General features: G+C 50.9%; 1 protein-coding gene across 3 annotated transcripts; it reads left to right on the top strand.

Moving 5' to 3' along the window:
• The first annotated feature begins 23 nt into the window (after positions 1 to 23).
• On the top strand, positions 24 to 8000 carry Tbc1d24 (TBC1 domain family member 24). 3 transcript variants are annotated; one of them, XM_028853881.1, is made up of 9 exons: positions 24 to 63; positions 342 to 1425; positions 2015 to 2032; positions 2535 to 2693; positions 3737 to 3800; positions 4085 to 4180; positions 4671 to 4902; positions 5145 to 5315; positions 5881 to 8000. In XM_028853881.1, exons 2-8 carry the CDS (start codon positions 461 to 463, stop codon positions 5297 to 5299), a joined length of 1689 nt encoding a protein of 562 aa, XP_028709714.1. In that variant the 5' UTR covers positions 24 to 63; positions 342 to 460; the 3' UTR covers positions 5300 to 5315; positions 5881 to 8000. The 3 variants fall into 3 exon arrangements, with proteins under 3 accessions (XP_028709714.1, XP_028709713.1, XP_028709715.1); XM_028853880.1 differs by having other exon boundaries at positions 5145 to 8000; XM_028853882.1 differs by lacking the exon at positions 2015 to 2032 and having other exon boundaries at positions 5145 to 8000.
• The last annotated feature ends 8713 nt before the right edge of the window (positions 8001 to 16713 follow it).

Below are 16713 nucleotides of genomic sequence, written 5' to 3'. Positions count from 1 at the left end.
CAGACAGTTTTAAACTCAATGAACCGGTTGCTGGGAATTGAACCCAGGTCCTCTGGAAGAGAAGTAAGCACTCTTAACCATGCAGCCATCTCTCGGGCCCACAGAGTCAGGTTTTCAAAGCATTACTGGGAACCGGTCCCTAGCTTTGCGTTACTCGGAACCCATGGCCTGTTCTGGTAACAAATAAATTCTGTGAAAAGAAGTTGTTCTCCAGAGTTAGTGATGACTTTTCAGAGCACTTATTTATCTTCCTGGTCCTTTTTAGACAAATAAAAACAAAGCCAAGTTCTTTAAAATGTGAACTTCCAGTGCTTGTACTGAAACTGCTTTCCATCCTGCAGGCTGTGTGGGATGACTGACTGGCTGACGGAAAGCCCCCAAGGACGGGGCCGCAAGATCTAGCTGCCATTAGTTCCCTTCCTGGCAGCCTGGGAACTGCCTCTCAGGCACCTCGGGCGCCATGGACTCCCCAGGGTACAACTGCTTTGTGGACAGGGACAAGATGGACGCATCCATCCAGGACCTGGGGCCAAAGGAACTGAACTGCACGGAGCTGCCGGAGTTGAAGCAGCTGGCACGGCAGGGCTACTGGGCCCAGAGCCACGCCCTGCGGGGCAAAGTGTACCAGCGCCTGATCCGGGACATCCCCTGCCGCACCGTCACGCCTGACGCCAGCGTGTACAGCGATATCGTGGGCAAGATTGTGGGCAAGCACAGCAGCAGCAGCTTGCCCTTGCCTGAGTTTGTGGACAACACTCAGGTGCCCACCTACTGCCTGAACACGCGGGGTGAGGGGGCTGTGCGCAAGATTCTCCTGTGTATCGCCAATCAGTTCCCCGACATCTCCTTCTGCCCCGCCCTGCCCGCCGTGGTGGCCCTGCTGCTGCACTACAGCATCGACGAGGCCGAGTGTTTCGAAAAGGCCTGCCGCATCCTAGCTTGCAATGACCCCAGCAAGAAGCTCATTGACCAGAGCTTCCTGGCCTTCGAGTCCTCCTGCATGACATTTGGGGACCTGGTGAACAAGTACTGCCAGGCGGCCCACAAACTGATGGTGGCTGTGTCAGAGGACGTCCTGCAGGTCTACTCTGACTGGCAGCGATGGCTGTTTGGGGAGCTGCCCCTCAATTACTTTGCTCGTGTTTTTGATGTCTTCCTTGTAGAAGGCTACAAGGTATTGTACCGCGTCGCTCTGGCCATCCTCAAGTTCTTCCACAAGGTGAGAGCAGGACAGCCCCTCGAGTCAGACAATGTAAAGCAGGACATCCGCATATTTGTCAAGGACATTGCCAAGACAGTGTCCCCTGAGAAACTACTAGAGAAGGCTTTTGCCATCCGCCTGTTTTCCCGAAAGGAGATCCAGCTCTTGCAAATGGCCAATGAGAAAGCACTAAAGCAGAAGGGCATTACTGTCAAACAGAAGAGGTAGGCGGGCCCCAGGATCATGTGCATGCGTGCTCATGCCTCTGGGGTGGGGGGTGGAGGCGGGGGTGTGTGGTAAGCACATTGCATCTGTGGAATGGGAGCTTTAGTGGAATGCATCCCCGAGGTCTGAGCATGAGCTTGTCCTGCCAGCCGTTGGTCTGCTTCTAGTCTTCTGTCTGTCTACCTGCTCACATGTGGACAGAAAGACACTAGAAACCAGGAAGCTTTGCAGTTACGGCCTTAAGACAAGGAAGCTGGGTGCTGCCAGGTGGTCAGAAGGTCCAGCCGTTGCCAGGCTGGCCTCCTAGGAGGTCACATCAGAACAGCTCCTGCTCTGCCCTTCTAGCTCCAAGCTTCATGACTGGCATTCCTCTGAGTGCTGATTGTGGGCTCCCTGTCCTTGGGTACAGGGTTGGGAGAGTCATGGTGTTGGACACTATAGACGGCTGTAGGCATGGCAGCTGGCGTGGAGTTCACTTTCTCCTGGGCCCAAAGGAAGGCATCCTGGGATCGGTGCCCACCACTAACCTCACCTTGTCTGTTTTATTTTTCTTCTTCTCCGTGTCCGTTGCTTCCTCCTGTCTCTCAGTGTCTCACTTTCTAAAAGGTAGGTCTGAAACCACACCTCGAACGAAGCTTGGCCTCTCTGCCTCTCTTCAGCCAGCTCTGGCTTGGCTGCTCACTGTCTCCCAAGCCCACCTGGCTCTCCTGGGTGGCTTCTGCTTGCTGCTTTAGCCTGATTGATACAGGCCCTATCTGTCTGTCTGTCTGTCCGTCTTTCTGCCTCACTTGTGAGATCTGCTGGTGCTTGGCTGGCTCTGCATCCTCCTTGCTGGAGGCTTGCTTCATTTGTCCTGGTTTCTTAAAGAAAAGGGCTTTTGTCCCCCATACCCCCGGGCTGGGCACTGTCCCATCTATCAGGTGGGGGGTGGGGCTTCTAGGAACCATTTCACCCCATTTCCAGCTGGCACCTAGAGCCAGACTGCAAACCTGGCTGAGTAGGTGAGATAGCCTTTCCAGACTGTGTACCACATGGAGCTGTGGTGCCTCAGGGTAGGGGTACAGTCAGGACTGTCACTGAGGGCTCTCACCCCTGCCCACTTTTCCAGGCAGTTTGTGCACTTGGCTGTCCATGCAGAAAACTTCCGCTCAGAGATCGTCAGCGTGAAGGAGATGAGAGACATCTGGTCCTGGATCCCCGAGCGTTTTGCCCTCTGCCAGCCCCTCCTACTCTTCTCCTCGCTGCAGCACGGGTACAGCCTAACCAGGTGAGGCGCCCCAAGACTTTGAGATCACATCCGGTACTCCACGAAGTCATAGGGTATCTGGAAGTGAGCCTTTGAACCTAAGATCCTGATAAGGTCTTGCCTTATCCTGAGGCCTGAGACTCAGGAGCCTCTTCTCCTGGCCTCCATCATTCCCAGGCTTCGGAGACTCTGGAAGTCCTTGCTGTGTGCACCACACCTTGAGGGCACTATGTGGGCATCGTAAAGATACAGAAATCAAAGTTCCCATCTTAGGAGCTCAGAATTACTAGGGAGATGTCACCTGAACAGCTGGCCCTGGCCTCCCTGCTACCCCCACCCACTGTGTCCATCACAAGCCTGGGCCGGGCACCCTTTCTGGGGCTCTGACTGTCTGTGTAAGCGCCTGTACTCTAGTAGGGACGCACTGCCCTCCAAGCTAGATCGGTTGGTCCAGTTAGTAGTCAGATCTCAAGTGACAGTTCACAAACTCTGGACCACCCTCCCCCAGCCCCAAGTCCCCTGCCTGCAACCACACAAGCATTTCAGCTTAGTGAAGAGTCACTTCTCGACAGGCGGTGGTGGCACACGCCTTTAATCCCAGATCTCGGAGGCAGAGGCAGGCAGCCTCTGAGTTCAAAGCCAGCCTGGTCTACAAAGTGAGTTCCAGGACAGCTAGGGCTACACAGAGGAAACCCCCCTCATCCCCATTCTCCCCCCACCCCCATCTTCTCCCAGCCCCCAGGGACACCTGAGCATCACAGTGGCAAGCCTCTCACCTTCCTCACATGTCCAGGGCTGAGCTTTCCTGTTTCTCTGGTTCCTGCTTCCCTGTTGCTTTCAGCACTCAGATTCGCCTGAGGGGGAATGCACTGTGACTCTCCTTTGTCATACCAGGGCAGCCTGGCCTGGCCAAAATGACATGGCAAGGTCCCTAGCTACTGTGGACAGAGGTGAAGGGTAAAGAGCATAGTGCCTAGGCCTCTCTGCCCTAGACCTGGGGACTAACAGTTGGCGGTGCTAAGAGGAGGTGCCAGGGAAGACATGCGTGTGGTCTCTGCCCCCAGGTTCTATTTCCAGTGTGAAGGACACGAGCCCACCCTCCTGCTCATCAAGACCACACAAAAGGAGGTGAGGAGCCTGCTTTCCAGGGCTGATGCCAAGACCTGAGTGTGAGATATGGTCCCAGCATGGAGCTTGTTCTCACGCTTGAGAGCCACGGGGGAGACAAAACGACCCGAGGGTGCACCTCCCTGAACTCAGTCCGCTCCCACAGCCTTTGGCCCTCAGTGGTGGGAAAATGCAATACACGGCACCCCGGAGCTGGGACTCAGTCACTCAGCATACCTGAAGAGAGGACACTGCTGAGGACAGGAAGCCACCCCAGAAAGTCTCACCCCAGCCTTCCTCCCTAGGTTTGTGGCGCTTACCTGTCAACAGACTGGAGCGAAAGAAATAAGTTTGGAGGCAAACTGAGCTTCTTTGGAACCGGAGAGTGCTTTGTTTTTAGGGTGAGTTGGGCTGACTGTGGGGTCCCTCTGCCTCCTCCTTCCTTCCCCAGCTATTCCTGTCTCTTCAGACATTCTGAGCACTTAATTGGCCCTCCAAGACTGAGAGTAGGTCTAGCATCTGTCCTGGGCCAGGGTATTGTCCTACCCCTGGCTATCACAGTGGCTGTCTGGAGGGCTTCAGAAACCACCAGGCCATGGACCTGGGCACCCCAGCACAAGAGCCTTGGTTCATTTTCATTGTAGCGAATATCCTAAAACATGCTCTTTTTTTACTTCTGGGTTTTGCTGGGTAGACCATGAGCACCCCAAGAGCTAGCAGGGCCTCATCTGCTAACGTGCGCCATTGCCACAGTCCCTCACTTAGGGGCTCACCTCACAGCAGATTCTCCACCCACAGGATGGAGATGGGCTGTAGCTTTGGAGCAGGAAGGCCCAGTCAGGTGCCTTCCTGACATGCCAGCTACTCTGACTGCCACCCGTTCGTCCCCAGCTGCAGCCAGAGGTGCAGCGTTACGAGTGGGTGGTCATCAAGCATCCAGAGCTGACTAGGCCGGCATCCTTCAAGTCCCCAGAGGCTGCAGCCGCTCCTTCCCTCCTCAGCCACTCCGTCTCTTCAGACCCTGCTGATCGGCTCTCACCTTTCCTGGCTGCCCGGCACTTCAACCTGCCCTCCAAGACTGAATCCATGTTCATGGCTGGGGGCAATGACTGCCTCATCATTGGTAGGCACCTGTTCCCTTCGGTCTGGGGGAGGACATGGGGGATGGAGGGCAGCTGAAGATGGGAGGTGAGGGCAGCAAACAAGCATGAGCCAGGCCAGCCAGGCCCAGGCAAGCTTGTGGTCCAAAGATCTCTGTCCTGAGATTGCTGTTTAACAGGCCCTTCAGGGACAGAGATGATGGGTGTCTAGGGATGGGGTGGTTGTTAGAGCTGAAGGACATCTGTCTCCTTTTATACCCCACAGGGGGAGGAGGTGGCCAAGCACTCTACATTGACGGGGATCTGAACCGCGGCCGCACTGGACACTGCGACACCTTCAACAACCAGCCCCTCTGCTCTGAGAACTTCCTCATCTCAGCTGTGGAGGCCTGGGGCTTCCAAGACCCTGACACCCAGTGATGGGTCTGCGTTGATGGTGACTGAGCCCTATCATGGAGTGATGGGGCGGAGGCCAAGCTGCCTCTTGAGGGGGCAGGGAGTGAGTGAGACACCACCCCTATGAAGCAGTCAGGCTTGGTGCGCAGTGGGGACGTCACTGTCACCAGCCAAGCCTGGCTGCTGCTTGGATTGGCTGCCCCTCTGCCTTGGACCTGTTAGGCTAGGACCCCTGAACCCTCCTGCTTCTGAGCTCGAGGGGCTCTTATGCTCCCAACGCTGTCCAGTGTCTGCCCTCACCCTGGGTCCTGGCTCTGCGTGGAGGTGTCCTGTGCCCAAGATTGTCCAGGGCTCCGTTGCTCTGCCCCTGGGCCTCAGCCCTTTGTAGGGAAAGGGCAAATGAATCCTCTTGCCAAATGTGGGTCTGTGGTGCCCCCTGCTGGTTCTTTGGCTCTGTAGCGCCTCAGGCCTCTGACCCTCTGAGGCTTCTCTGAGCTGCATTTGCTGCTGCAGGATAGGATGGGGAGGGCAGTATTGTGCAGGGCTCTGCAGCTTCTTGAAGGATGAAGGCCGGAGAGCTGTCTTTTGTCTTTGTGTTTCTGCAGAGCCCGAAGCTCCTGCTGCACCTCACTGCAAGTCCACACCTGAAGGTGGCCTCTGGAGAGACTTCCTTTGACCAACCTGGCCAGTCAGCTCCCTTTCCAGGGTTCTCCTGATTCTCCTCAGAGATGGCGGGGCGCAGTGAGGCTGTTGCCCTCCTCTGTCCACCCCTGCCGCCTCCTTGAACTCCTGTAGTCATGGTGACTCCTGTGTTTCCTTTCCTTGTCACCGTAGTGACTGAGGCCCAGGGTCACCCGAACCCTAGCATGGCATGCTTGTCTTAGTTCAGCCTTCTGCCTTCTCCTGGGGCCTGTGGTTCCCTGTTCACACAGCATTTGATAAACCAGTGTGACTTTCAGACCCCTGTGCTGTCCCGATGGCTGGTCACATGCCGTGTTTTCTGTGTGCTCCCCCTTCTCCCTTCCGGTCTCCGGATGTCTGTGCTCCTTGAGCCCTGTACTGGCCTGGCACACAGTAGATGCCGAGGGAAGTACCACCTCCGAGAGGACTGCAGCAAGCTCCATTTCCCCATGACCTCCCTCCTACCCTGTGACCTCCCTCAGCTGGTCCTGAGGGTCTAGGCACCACAGAGGAAGAAAGAAAAAGCAGTGGCCCAAATGGCTGTGCTGGGGCCATAGAAGTCTGGATCATAAGGACAGTTGCCTGGTTCCCCCATGACTGTGTCTGGCATGCCTCAGTCAGCATGTGTCACACCAATGCTCGTCTCTGTGATGATACTCTTGCTGTGGGAGGTTTATCCTTCCCTGTTCCATCTATTCACATCAGCTCCTAGCAAGACCACAGTGGCACAAGAGGCAGGGCAGGGAGGAGCCCTCTGAACCTTTGGGCCATCTGGTAAACCTGAATAGAACTGTGGACTCTGCACAGTGGACCAGTTCTCCCGCCATGCTGGCTTCTGGGGCAGGTCGACTTGACTCTAGAGGGAAGCATACTGGGGAGCTGTTGCCGCTCACCTCCTCGGAGTGTTGTAGCCCCTCCCACCCACTGCTCTGAGCCCATGGTCCCTGCCTGTACTCCCTCCCAACTTTGGTGTTCACTTAACACCATCTTGGTTTTTGTTATTGTTGTTTCTGGCAAGATCTTACTAGGTAACCTATTTGGTCTGGAACTCCCTATGTAGCCCAGGCTAACCTACAAACTCCCTATGTAGCCTAGGTTGGCCTCAAAATCATGACCTGCCTCAGCCTCCTAAGTGCCAGGCTCAGAGGCATTAAGCTCAGCACTTTCCTCTTGCATTAACTCTGAGGCCCCCAGGACTTTCCCAGGCTGTGCCATCATGATGCATGAGTCCCATGCATTGCCACTGGGACTCAGACGCCTGTCAGAAGCAGATTAAGTTAACTGGGCAGTGTGTGCAGGGCCCTGCAAGGTTCCTGACTGGGTAGTAGATTTCTTGTTTTGTGTGGCCCCCACTGGCCTTCCTGGGGGTCCAGCCCAAGAAGACTGGTCGATACTTAGTCACGATTACATCATAAGCAAAGTTCTTAGCTTTTACCCACAGCATACTCAGTTCTTTAAATTTAATATCTCCTTTTTTCTGACTTTTCTACCAAAAGGCGTGTGGCATTCTCTTTATATTTTTATTCTTATCTGATACTGAGTGTTTCTACTTAGTATTTATTAATATTTTCTATTATTTATTAGCTTTTGATGTTAAAAACAAGCCAAAACTTGATGGCATTGTATAAGAAGTTATATTTTATCAGCATTTAAATATTTGTTTTTAAAACAAATATTGAACTTACTATAAGCCAGTTCGTTAAACTAAATAACTTTGTTACTATAAACCATATGCCTTTGGGGACCTCAGAAAATCAGTTTGTACTTTGGTTTTGTTTGCGACAAGAGCAGTTTCACGTAGCTTGGGCTAGCCTTGGACTCTCTTTTTGCTTCCACACCCCACATGTTCGGATCACAGGTGTGCCACTTTGCGTGGTAATAATCAGCTCATTTTAAAAATAATTTATGATACAACAGTGGGTGTTTGCATTTTAAGAATTTCTCTATTGTAATTATTGAACTTAATTACTATTTTAGTTTTTCTTATGTCTGTGAGCTGCCACCTGGGTGCTGGGCATTGAACCGGGGTCTCTGCAAGAGCAGCCAAAGCTCCTAACCGCTGAGCCGTCTCTCCAGCCCCACAGTTTTTCCTATTTTTGTCAGCTGCTTGCTTTTATTTTTCCAGTTTTTCAGAGCACTTTGTTTTAGAGCACTCTGGATTTCACATTTTCAGGTTTCTCTTACTCATTTCCTGAGTCATTTCCTAGAGCTTTTCTGGTCTCCTTAAATATTTTATATTTAATAATTTAGGTTTGTACTCATTTTTTTTAAAGATGCTGAGGATTGAACCTAGGACCCTATACATGCTAGGCAAATTCTCTACCGCTGAACTATGTCCTCAGCCCTATATTTGTGTCTTGAACTGGTTTTCAGTTTACATCAGAATTGCTGAGATGGAAGTTTTTGTAGACCCTCATCCACTTGTCCACTGTAAATATCAAAACAGTTGACCAAGTGACACGCCTCAATCCCAGCACTCAGAAGGTAGAGGCAGGTGGATCTCTGTGAGTTTGAGGCCAGCCTGTTCCAGACCAGCCAAGACTACATAATGAGACCTTGTCTTAAAAAATACTGGAGGGAGGGGTTGTTTGGAGGGAAGGCTTAGCACTAACTGCTCTTCCACAAGATCCGGGTTCGATTCCCAGCACCTACATGGCAGCTCACAATCATCTATAAATCCAGTTCCCAGGGATCCAGGCCCTTTCTGGCCTCTGTGGGCATTGTACCAATGTAGTACATAGACATATATAGACAAACCACTCATAAAATAAAAGTAAAGGAAAAATAAAACAGAAGTTAGCACAAACCACAAGCCTGTTCTTCCTCTTGACAGGAATAAATGCAGTTTCTACAGATACCTGCTTTCTCACATTTTCACTGAGTCTACAAAATTGTCCACCTCAAAAGACTGTACTAGGTTTTGGGGTTGTTTTGTTTGTTTGTTTTGTTTTTTAAGCCACCAATCAGGATGTAGTTCTCTATAGAACTATGTACTACCTCCACGGTAGCTAGCTCCTCAGTCGCTCTCCAGGTTTTTGTGGCAAAATTATTATGTCAAGCATGAATGTCAAGCAGGCCTTAGAGTTCTTTCCCACAGTATTTACATCAGGCCAGAAAACATGTGAAGTGGAAAGATATTTTGGTGTAAAGATTCTTACCTGGGCCTGGTGTGTGTCAAACCCCAGCACATGGAAAGTGGAGACAGGTAGAGCAGGTCATCCTTAGTTACATACTGAGTTCAAGGCTAGCTTTGGCTACAAGAGACCTTGTCTCAAACAAAACAAAACAAACAAAAAAAGCGTTTCGTATGACTTCCCTCATTACCTCAATTTCTGATTGTGCTGTTGGTATTGGGTGCAGTCATGTGGTACATTACTACAGACAAAATGATTGCTGTTTGCAGGCTCAGTCATTTTCTTAAATTGCATGGAATTTGTGAACATTGTATCTAGGACTAAGGGAGCAGTCAGTAGACATATGGACCCATTGACCTGTGACATGGCAGGAAGCAGCCAACCAAAACAGTTCCATGTAGACTGGTATCCGCTGGTGTACCACTTGGTTGCTCCGCAGCTGCTGCCTGGCTGTTGTCCTACATGAAGAGCCTGGAGCACCTCTGCTGTGTATTGTATCACAGCATTTGACGTGGTCAGAAGCTTGCAAGCTGGAGTGGAGAGATGGCTTATCCATTAAGACGCCAGCTGGGCGAGGTGGTGCCTGCCTTTAGTCCCAGCACTCAGGAGGCAGAGGCGGGTGGATCTCTGAGTTCGAGGTCAACCGGGGCTACACAGAGGAACCCTGTCTTGGGGCAGGGGGAGCATTGTTGTTCTTCCAGAGAACCCAGGTCTCTGGGCACTGCATACATGTGATGCACAGACATACGTGTAGGCAAAAACAACCATGCACATAAAAATAAAGCTTAAAAAGTTTGTAAGCTGAGGACTGAAGGGGAAGAATTTCCAAGCATAATTTTACCTCTTGAATCTTGTCATTATGGGCTTTGACAAGGGGTCACCAATTAGGGGTCATGGTGCACACCTATAATCTCAGCACTCATGAGACTGAGGCCGGAGGATTGCAAGCGTGAAGCTAATCTGATTTAACTGAGTTTCAGGCCAGCCTAGCTTACATAGTAAGACCTTATCTTAAAACAAACAACAAAAACCACGTGGTCCCTGACGGACCCTGTGGAGCATCTGAATGAGTGTACTGCACATACTCATACTTACAGAACAAAAGTGTGGATTTGCAGCAAATATAATTTTGTAATGTGAAAATAAGTGATTTGGTGATGTTTGGTTAGTGTTAATAAAAGTCCTGAATAAAACTAATAACTGATGAAGAGGCATCTGTGTGTGTGCCCTGAGAGTACAGGATGGAAGTCCCTGGCACTGTTCTCCCTGGATATACTGTCCATCTCTTGAGGAGAAAGCATAGACTAAGGATCCGTTGCCCTCTTCAAGTAGAGGGGAAGCCTGCGCCAGCCCATCACAGCCGTGACAAGGAGACCCCACAGAGACAGGTGCATATTCTGCCATGTTTGCCATGGCCAGCAGTGGTGACCTGCTTCCTGACCTTGCTGCTTCTGCCTTTTGGCCCTCAGGGTTTGGCATTTGGAGTAAAGGAAGAATGGAGAAGAACCACTGTGAGGATTATCAGATGTCTCCAGTCATCTTGGTTCCGGTGAAACGTAAAATTCAACATCAAAAGCAAACTCATGGCTGGAGAGATGGCCCAGCAGTTAAGAGCACTGGCTGCTCTTCCAGAGAACCCTGGTTCAATTCCCAGCACCCACATGGCAGCTTACAGCTGTCTGTAACTCCAGTTCCAGTGGATCTGACACCCTCACACTAGTGCACATAAAAGAAATCATTTTTTTTTTTAAAGCAGCAGGGTGGTGGTACATACACCTTTAATCCCAGCACTTGGGAGGCAGAGGCAGGCAGATCTCTGTGAGTTGGAACCTAGCCTAGTCTACAGAGTGAGTTCCAGGACATCCAGGACTGTTGCACAGAGAAACCTTGTCTCAAATTTAAAAAAAAAAAAAACTCAAACTCACATTTCTCATTCAAAATGAGACTGTTACTTGGACATTTGCATAAGTTAATATTAACATCTTTCCTAATGCCTTCTACTTTTTTTATGTCGTGATACTGAGAATTTTTTTGTTTTTTGAGACAGGGTTTCTCTGTGTAGTTTTGGTGCCGGTCCTGGAACTCACTCTGTAGACCAGGCTGGCCTCGAGCTCACCGATATTGGCCTGGCTCTGCTTCCCAAGTGCTGGGACTAAAGGCGTGCACCACCACCGCCCGGCCAATACTGAGAATTTGATGTAGTGTCTTACACATACCACTGAGATATCACCAGACTTTTTTTTTTTTTAACTTTTTTGCTTGAGACATGGTGTCCTAAGGTGACCAGGCTATCCTTCAACTCACTCTGTAGCCTGGACAGGCCTTGAACTTGTGATCTTCTTCCTCAGCCTCCCAGGTAGGTGAGATTACAGGCCTGCACCACCAGGCCTCCCAGAACATTTTCCTTTGAACGGCGCAGAAATGCTCACTGCCCTGTCTAGTTCCTTGCTGTGAGGCTTCTGGGCACGGTTCCTGCCCTGTGCCCAAAGCCTGAAGCTGCTCCGGGACCCTGTTTGCTTCTCCGTGAATAGCGACTGTCCTCCTCTACCCTAGTTCTCTTTCCCATGTTGGCTACGAGGGTGGGTATGGCCTGTGGTCTTCCCCTCTGCTGCCTCTTAACTCAAGGATCTCCTGCTGCATCGAAATTTTCTCCAGAGGATGCTGGGAGGCCTGACTCACTTAGAGAAGCCCCTGTCTGCTAGGCCAGGAGGTCCTTGATCCCAGGGCTACCCCAGCATAGCTACAGTGAGCACTGGTTTTCTGCAGTTCCTCAGATGGATCCAGAACCTCTGTTAGGAAGCTTTCTAGCTCCTAAGAAAACGCTGCTGTTCTGATGTCCACCGTGGACTGTCAGCCCTCCAGGGCAGGAGTGCAGCTGACTGCAGAATCAACAACTGCTGCATGGCTGGTGCAGGGCCGTTCCCAAGGTTTGTCCTGCACCCCCAGAATCCCCTAAAACAGCTCTTTCCTCTTACTGCCAGGCTCAGAACCACGATTGGCACCAGAGCACAGACGGATGAACCACACCTGTAATCTCAAGATTTGAGAGTTAAAAGCCAGAGGATTGGTTTCAAGACCACCCTAGGGGGGCTGGAGAGATGACTCAGAGGTTAAGAGCACTGATTGCTCTTCCAGAGGTCCTGAGTTCATTTCCCAGCAACCACATGGTGGCTGACAACCATCCGTAATGAGATCTGGTGCCCTCTTCTGGCCTGCAGGCATACATGCAGGCAGAACACTGTATACATAATAAATAAATACATCTTAAAAACAATAACAACAACAACAACAAAAAAAAACCACCCTAGGTCACATAAGGTCCCCCCCCCTACATAAACAATAAAAACTGGATTTGTCTTCTTCCTGTCCTAAAGCCTTTTCATATTTTAAGACTTAATTTAGAGACCAGCTTTTCCTAGGACCCCAGGATGGAGCCCCCAGCCACTCCTCTCTCTGTACTCACCCCTACATCTAGCAGCTCCATTTCTGGCTTAGTTTTAGAGATTTGTCCAGGGATATGTTCCAGATACTCAGTGTGTTCCAGTTATCAAGTGGGGAGACATAGGGTCAAAGGCAGACGGGGGAGGGATGGGGGTGCACAAACACTGAGTCTTTATTCAGCACCTGACAGGCTGCTTCCAGGGCCAAGCTTACAGTAAACTGGCTTTATTCTGAGAGCCTCACACTGCCCCCTGGTGGCAGAGCTTCCTCTGCCGGCCTGATCGCCTTCAGAGAGGAAGAACCAGTCAGGCCCCTTGTACCAACTCTTGAAGTTCGGAATTTTTGCTAGAAATGAGAGGTTGCCCGTCTTTGGGACCGTTCTAGCTGCCTGCCTTGTAAATACGTTTCTATTGTCTCTCTTGTGGTCTTATATGCAAATTTGCAAACCACCCTTGCTGTTCAAATTGTGCGGGAGCCAAGCAGCAAGAGGCAGATCCTGTGTTTATAGGACTTTATTTATTTGTTTGTTTTTTGTTTGTTTGTTTTTAGACAAGGTCCCCATATGTAGCTTTGGTTGTCCTGGAACTGGCTATGTAGACCAGGCTGGCCTTGAACTCATAGAGATCCTCTTGCCTCTGCTTCCCAAGTGCTGGGGTTAAATGAGTGTGCCATGAGTAGCAGGGGTCTTATTTTGCTGTTTGTTTTTTTTTTTTTAATTTGTGTGGGCGTTTTGCCTGCATGCATGCATGAGCACCACGAGACCAGAAGATGATGTCGGAGGATCCCTTAGAACAGGAGTTAGAACTGCAAGGTGTCTTGTGGATACTTGGCACGGCACCCCAGCACTCTGCTAGAGCAAGTGCTCTTAACCACTGAGCCATCTCTCCAGCCCTGTTTTTATTTCTTTGATCCTTATTCTGTAAGGTATTTATTTCTCGTGCTCAGGATTAAATTCAGGACCCCATGCATGCCAAACCCGCACACTACCATCAAGTCACACCCCTCCCCCACCAGCCTTATTTAATGTTTTTGGATAAGATCTGCCTATATAGCACAGGGGTTACAGATGTGCACTACCATGCATGGCTCAACTATTTCTGAGTTTAAAAAAAAATAGCTGCCTTGAATCATGTTCCATTCCCTAAAATAGTGCAATTATCTATGGTTTTTTTTGTTTCCACCAGCTATGTCCGGGCCACACGTGGTTCTGTCTCACCAGGGTCAGGGAGCATGGTGCCATGGTGCCATCTCTTTATAGTCTGTCCCATGTCCTTGTATTCCTCTCTCCCCAGCCCCAGGCCTCCATGGTGCCTTGGAAGGAGGCTGCTGGCAAGGTTCCTCCTGAGACACACAGTTCTCGATGTTCCTGAAAGGCTGCTGCTTCTCCTTCCCCCTGCTTCCTGCCCTCCTCTTCCTTCCCTCGACTTCATCTCCTTCCTCCTATTTTTCTCTTCTCCTGCTTTTCTTCCTTCCGCCCCCTTTCTTTTTGTTTGTTTGTTTTGAGACAGTACTGTGTAATCCAGGCTGGCCTTGAATTTACACTATTTCTGCCTCAGTCCAAAGTGCTGAATGACAGCTGTGGACTACCAAACCTGGTCTTGCCTTCCTTGGAATTGCTTCCCTGGAGTAAGTTCATCTTTCTAGGTTAAGGCTGTTTGGGATGTTATTAACTTTCTCTGCCTCCTTTTCTGGGATTTCTGGAAAGGGCCATCGGCTGAGGGTCCCAAGTTCCGTCTCTGTTCCTCTCATGGCTCTCCAACTTGCATTTCCAAATCCCCTCCCTCTCAGTGTCTGGAAATCCCCACTGACAGTGACAGGCCAGAACTCATGACCTATGATTTCATGCCAAGGGGGAAGTAACAGTGAGGGAGAAGGCAGGGATGCCCCTACAGTTTCTTTCCTAGAGTCCACTCAAAGTAAGGGCCCTGAACAGTGCCTGGAGATCCAGGTGGGAAGTATGAGATGGAATCAAGTGAAAGATGGTGGCTGAACTGGTGGTTTAGCCCACTAGCCCAGACCCTAGATCAGAATTCTAATCCCATCACTTGCTAGTTGGTGACTAGAGTGAGGCTCTTAACCTTCCTAGGTTTGTTTCCCTACTGAATAAGAGTAGGTGTAGCAATGGCCTCAGGTGCCTCAGCACATAGGTGCTCTTAGCTGTGTTTCCTAAATCGGCTGGGCACCCTGCTGGGGTCTGGAATACAAAAACTAAAGAGTCAAACAACCTCCACTGAGGGGGTGTGAGGAGGACATTTAGAGATGGCAGGAGGGCTTTCTGCAGGAAATGGACTCTGAGGAATACGTAAGGAGAAGAGGGAACTGGTGCTGGAGGATCAGAGGCAGCAAGGGGGAGCACACCAAGAAGGGTCTAGCATGTGATCAAGCACCAAAGAATTGTAGGATAGTCAGTGATGATTAGAAAACAAAACAAAACAAAACAAAACTGTCAGGGCTGGAGAGATGATGGCTCAGTGGTTAAGAACACTCCCTGCTCTTGCAGAGGGCCTGGGTTCAGTTCCCAGCACCCACACGACATCTCACAACCATCTGTAACTCCAGTTCCAGGAGGCCTGGCACCCTCTCTGACTTCTCCAGCACTAGACACACAGGAAAAAGAGCAGGGAGAGGGGAAGCATTGGAGACAGCCAGTACGGAGGCCCAGTCAGCATTACTAGTGGCTCAGCTTGGAGGATCGGAGGAGAAATAACAGTCAGTGTGACTTTGGCAAGGGCCAGAAGCTGGAGAGGGAGGGGTGAAGTGGTGGAGACACGGGTGGAGGGAGCCCTAGGAACGGCTCTCTGTAGCCGCCTCTCTCAAACAGAAACAGACCTCTCCCACCGGCAAGTTTAAAGAGTGGTAGACCCAGCTCCGCTAAGTGGGGGAGGGGCACAGGGAGGTTTCTGTTGTGAGAAGTGGGGCTAAGAGTGTAGCAGGAGGGTCAGGATGGGAAGGTGTCTCCGTTGCCTCCATGGAAAGCTAAGGGACTAACACACACACCACTTGGAGAGCCCCGGCCTTGGAAGGTGCGCTTGAGCCTCAAGGGGAGGGAAAAGGAAAAGAGGCAGCCAGAGTTGGCAGGTGGGGGAAGGCAGGTAGCTGGGGTGCCTAGGCTGCTACAGGGGTGTCAGTAGGGCAGAGGCAGCCTCAGCCACTCCATTGCTAGGGAACCCAGTCCTCCATCAGCCGTCCAGAAAGGAGGCCCTGCAGGTGGGCCTTGCAGGGGCGCTAGAAGGACAAGCAGAGCTTGCTGAGACTTTCAGAAACCCGAGTCGCCTTTCACCGTTGTTAGTGCTGACATGCTGTCAAAAAAAAAAAAGTTATGCTAAGTACTCAAGAGGCAGAAGCAGACGGGCCTGGTCTACATGGACAATCCCAGGTTAGCCAGAGCTACACAGTGAGACCCTGTTTCAAAAATAAAACAGTACTGGCTGCTCTTCCAGAGGTCCTGAGTTCAATTCCCGGCAACCACATGGTGGCTCCCAACCGTCTGATGCCTTCATCTGTCATGCAGGCATTCACGCAAACAGAACCCTCATATATATAAAATATGTAAATAAATAAATCTATTAAAAAATAAAATAATAGCCTGGTGGTGGCGCACGCCTTTAATCCCAGCACTCAGAAGGCAGAGGCAGGTGGATCTCTGTGAGCTCGAGGCCAGCCTGGTTTACAGAGCAAGTTCCAGGACAGCCAGGCCATGCAGAGAAACCCTGTCTCAAAAAACAAAAACAACAAATAAAATAAAACAAAAAAATCAGTCATGCCTACGTCTTAATGGGCAGGCACCTCTCAACTGATGTGAGGGTCCCTAGTGCAAGAGGAGGGGGAGGGGACAGGTGAAGGAATCTTTTTTTTTCCACCCCTTGGAATCAAAGGGAAGACAGTGGGCCTGGATCTGCAGGAGCCTGGGTATGGAATGGAAGGAGGTCAACACCTAGGGTTGTTGCACTTTAAACCCGGCGGGTTGGGGCGTGGCATTCCTGGGGGCCGGGGGAGAGAGCGAAGCCCCACACTAGGGAATTCCTCTGTTATGGGATGCTGTAGTGCCACTACTTTAACCTAGCTCTCCGGGCAAAGTGAGAACCTGAGCCCTGTACAGGAGTGCCTAGGACTCTTGGGCAGGGAACGCAGGGAAAACGCCACCGGGTACTCGAACACCAGCTTGCGCCGCGCAGCCGCAGA

Source organism: Peromyscus leucopus, chromosome 8b, assembly GCF_004664715.2.
Source record: "Peromyscus leucopus breed LL Stock chromosome 8b, UCI_PerLeu_2.1, whole genome shotgun sequence".
Lineage (NCBI taxonomy): Eukaryota > Metazoa > Chordata > Mammalia > Rodentia > Cricetidae > Peromyscus > Peromyscus leucopus.
Note: the sequence above shows the minus strand (reverse complement) of the source record. Positions and strands in the feature narration are given on the sequence as shown.